The sequence below is a fragment of the Cinclus cinclus genome, chromosome 4, assembly GCF_963662255.1.
Source record: "Cinclus cinclus chromosome 4, bCinCin1.1, whole genome shotgun sequence".
In the NCBI taxonomy this organism is placed as follows: Eukaryota; Metazoa; Chordata; class Aves; order Passeriformes; family Cinclidae; genus Cinclus; species Cinclus cinclus.
In genome coordinates this window covers 47,672,452-47,676,985 of record NC_085049.1, presented here as the reverse complement: position 1 = coordinate 47,676,985, position 4,534 = coordinate 47,672,452, and the positions used below count along the sequence as shown (strand labels likewise).

The 4,534-nt window shown below is 48.0% G+C and overlaps 1 protein-coding gene across 1 annotated transcript; it reads left to right on the top strand.

Annotated features, from left to right (window-relative positions):
* The first annotated feature begins 2,301 nt into the window (after window positions 1–2,301).
* Window positions 2,302–3,221, top strand: PHLDA1 (pleckstrin homology like domain family A member 1). The gene is made up of 2 exons (XM_062491214.1): window positions 2,302–2,762; window positions 2,876–3,221. The coding sequence occupies exon 1, from the start codon at window positions 2,302–2,304 to the stop codon at window positions 2,755–2,757; it is 456 nt and encodes a 151-aa protein (XP_062347198.1). The 3' UTR covers window positions 2,758–2,762; window positions 2,876–3,221.
* Window positions 3,222–4,534: the final 1,313 nt, after the last annotated feature.

The following is a 4,534-nucleotide window of genomic DNA, read 5'->3' as shown; positions in this document are numbered from 1 at the left end:
TGGAAAAATGGGTTAAAACTCTGACATTCAGTGAGTGCTTTGTCATGGAAGGGTGAGGTAGAAGGAATTTAGTCTCTTTCTCCTGTATGTTTGATGGAAATATTTGGCCTTCCACACTAGTCCCCATTTTTTCATTTGATTCACTGCAGAGTACTGTCAGTACTGAGAACAAGAGAAAAAGTTCACATTAAATTATACGGCTACAGGTTGTGTGTTAATGTCTTTAATAAATGTTACAGTGCAGTGTTGTGGGGCGGGGGAAGTTTTTTGAATGCTGTTAAAATGTAACATGTGACACTCAAATCTTTACACACTACTAATTAGTGCATTTAACTGGAATCAAATGGCTGCTCGCTGACAGCAGTGGAGCAGCTACCAAAACTGAACAGGTGAATTGGTAGAAATTTGTCTTCTGTAGGTTTAGTCTAGTGTCCTGTGCCTTACATAAACTCAGTATTTTATTAAGATGCTCTGTATAGGTGAGTGCATTTTAAGTATGCTTTAGCAAAATTGTGTGTCACATGAGCAAAGACAGGTGAAAAGGCAAGGATTTTCTTATATTGCTCAAGCTGTGTTTGAGACACCTGGTATTTGCACAATCAACTGGAGGTGCAGACATTTGTGTGAGGAAGTTTAGGTTCACATGGCAGCGAACTGCTGGTGGAGGCAATTGGTGAATGGTGTTCAGATCTTTGGAAAATTAGTGTGTGCTTCTGTTAAAATAGGCATAAAATGGTTGTGAGAATGACCTGTATCTTACAGCATATTTATTCAGCTCTAAGAAGGGGCTGTTCTTTATATAAATGGATGTTTTAGGATATTGGTTTCCTTTTTTGTCTTATTTATGGTTAGTCAAGTTGTCATTGTTACTGAGTGTTTTCCAGTTACCTCAGGAAGGGTAAATCAGCAAAATTTTAATTGCTTTTATTGCCTTAAATTGTTTACCCTTCAACAGTTTATCAAAATTACCTTTGAACTTCAAGAGGAAAAGTTTATAAGAGGAAATCCTTTTTAAAATGTTATCAGAGATGTATTCCATTGAAGCTATCATTATTGTTGATTTTTTTTTCTCTAATCTGTTAGAACATAGCACATGCTCCCGCATGATCTGCTTCCTAGCTGCCAAGATTGATGTGAGGAGGGGTTTTTATGGCCATGATAAATGTATTTTTAAAAACTGTGCTCTCAGACATAGTATGAAACTGCCAGCATTCAGTTTACATTGGCATTGTCAGCCAAATTCAGCTATGTGGGATTTTGATTTGCATCTAATAGATCAGAGGATTAAGAATTAAATAGTTTCATATTAGCCTTAGGTCGCTTTACTTTTCTACTCAATTTTTTTCAAAAGCTAACCTCGGGGGAGAATCTAAGCAATAAGCAAATGTGCGGCTGCAAAGCAGAATGATGAAATCGCTGGTAGCTGCTTGCCAGTTTGGTTTTGTTTGGGTTTTTTTTTCCCCCAGTCTGCTTTTGCAGTTTTCCTTAGGGAAATGGTACGGATGTCTCTCTTTGGACATTACTCAAGCTGTTGCAGAAAGTAAAGATTTATTTTATATATGCAGTTGAAGCGGCTTCTCTCCAGGCCAGCGTAGGGCTCAAGCTCTTGTACCAGGTTCTTTCAGGTTTTCTTTTGTTGTAATGGAGCGATGATCGCTTAAATATCAGTGTCCCGCTGAAAACTGGCCCCGTTTTATTGGGCTCGAATCAAAGACGTGCAGAAGAGGGTCCTTTACTTCTCTTGCCCAAGGAGGCAGGCTGAGGAAAATACGTTTCAGCTGAACAGGGCCGTAACACCCCGAAGAAGGCAAAGGAGCGCTGTTGGGGATTCGCCGCAATGCTTGTAATCTCTCTGTATTAGCCCAGCGCTGGGAACCCCTTCCCCCCGCAGCCCCGCCGTGCCGTAGCCTTGGTCGAGGGGCGGGGAGCCGGGCCGGGAGCGCAGCCCCCGCTCCGCCCCGCCGCGCCTCCCGGCTCCGCTCTTCTCACCGCGCCGGGCTTCCCCGCGGCCGGCGGGCGGGAGGAGCCGCTGTTTCCGCTGGGTGTCACTCTGGGCTGGGAGAGACGCCTTCAAAAGCGGAGGGGAGGGAAAAGCCCGCCGATAACCCCGGTCGCCCGCACCGGCAGCGTCCGGCGCTCGCCACGCCGCGGCACGGGCGGCAGCCGCTGCGCTTCCTGCGGGCCGGGGCGCTCCCGGCCCTCCGGCTCGGGGCCGGCGCCCGGCGGAGAGTGCTCGGCTGGTGCCGCCTGCACCCCGAGCACAGCCCCTGCGGGCGGCGGCCGTCTAACCCCGCCAGAAGGATGCTGGAGAGCGGCTGTAAGGCGGTGAAGGAGGGCATGCTGGAGAAGAGGAGCGACGGGCTGCTGCAGCTCTGGAAGAAGAAGCGCTGTATCCTCACCGAGGAGGGGCTGCTCCTTATCCCGCCCAAGCATCCCCCGCCGCAGCAGCAGCAGCAGCCGGCGCCGCCGGCCGAGCCGGCGGCCAAGATCAAGGAGCTTCACTTCTCCAACATGAAGACGGTGGACTGCGTGGAGCGGAAGGGCAAGTACGTGTACTTCACGGTGGTGATGGCCGAGGGGAAGGAGATCGACTTTCGGTGCGCACAGGAGCAGGGCTGGAACGCGGCGATCACGCTGCAGATGGTGCAGTACAAGAACCGCCAGGCCATCCTGGCCGTGCGCTCCACCCGGCAGAAGCAGCAGCACCTGGCGGCACCGCACGGGCCGCGCCTCCGCGGCGCCTCCAACTCCGCCTAGCGCAGGTACGGCACCGGCACCGCGCCCGCCGCACCGGCACCCGCGGGACTGCCGGCCCCGGCCGCCGCCTCTCCGCCTGACGGGCTGCCTGCCCTCTGTGCTCTCTGTCTCACTGCAGGTTACGTTCACGGAGCGCTTCGGAGAGGAGGGACAGAGCGCGTTCGTGGCGGACCTGCGCCAGGGGCTCAGAAACTGGGCAAACGGCGGAGGTGCGGGTACACCGGAGAGAAGCGGCTCAATAGCCTGAACCTCAGCCAGCTGCTGCTGCTGCTGCTTTGCCGCCCTCGGTGCCGAGAAGCATTTCAAATCCATTATTTATGAACCTTGGAAAGGATCCTTTGGTGCCATGGGACTTCTAGGAGACATGATGTACTGTAACTTTATTTTAATGTATTTTATTTTATTTATTAGGGTTGTGTTCTTTTGGTTTTGTTTTCCTTTTAATTTTTCTTAGGGCTTATTCGCAAGACATTTCTGAATGTAGGCCGTAGCAAAAAAGTAAAGGGAAAGACAATATGCATGTTAGCTCCCTGAAAGAACGGAAAAGTTCTGGGTACTTTGACTGTGTGCAATTTGAAAAAAAAAAGTTATTAATTTTTTACCCAAAATACACTATATTCCACCAGCATGGAAAATGTGATGTGTGTTCAAAATTTGGCTGAAACTCATACTGCATATGAAACTTATTTTCTTTAATGAGAACAACAATTACAATCTGGGGCTTAAATGATTTTTTTAAATATATATATAAAATGTGGTGGAAGATTATAAAAAGTTATTCACGTTTGGCTATTCAAAAAAGCAACGTTGCTTGTCATTCAGAGATTAAAAACAATTTGTTTTAGTGTGTGAGCGGAAAGAATCTGACCAACTTCTTTTGTGATACAGGAATCCAAGTTGGGTTCCAGCTGTCGGTGTGGTGTGCTTGCTCCTAGGCTGGTGGGCCAGAGCTAGGGAGTATTCATGAATATTTCTTAGCGTCCAAGTTCAGGGCTCCCTCTGCACGCTCAGTTTTTAAGTGATCTGGACTCTCAGTTTGTGTTGCATTTTCGTGGCGGTTTTTTAATGTCTTGCATTAAAGCAGTCCATAGTTTAAAATCCATTGTATGTATGTTTTAGTGTGCAAATGGATTATTTTGGTCACAGTTTTCATAAGCTGAAAGTTGCTCTCTAGCTGAGGTGAACTAGATTAATTTTGGTGTTCAGCACTGTCAGATGTTGAGAGAGGCGTGCCATCTTGCCTCTAAAAATGTTGATGAAGCCATGAAGTTGTAAAACAACGGGCTAATTGCACAGCTGGTGTGTGTTTCTCTGCCTCTTAAAAGTCAGTGGGAGTTTGGCTGCCGATGGTGGCAGGAGCAGGTCGGAGCTCCTTGCCCAGTGCAGAGGAGGGAGTTGGGTGTGGGCAGTGAGCTTTCTAGGACAGGGCCCTTCTGATGATGGGTGGCTTCACGCTGGGTGCTGCTACTGCCCAGGTTCTCTGGTTTAAATGGAATGGGGAGGCTGCAAGTGGGACAGAGCAATGTGGCCCGCTATCTCTGGTCCAAGGTAAAATGCCAAAGCCATGGAAATATTTATTTTAGCTAGTGTGGTGAGGAAAATGGCTTTTGCCCCCTTTAAAATTTACTTTAATATAGGCAAAGTCTTCTAAAGCTACACATCCAAGGCTTTTCTTTTTGTATAAATGAGGTGTAACTTGATAGCAAGAGCCTTACATTCTCGGTGCAAGCTTATTTCTGTAAGTGTTTGAAGCAAAAAGCTGAAGTGTTGCCCAAAG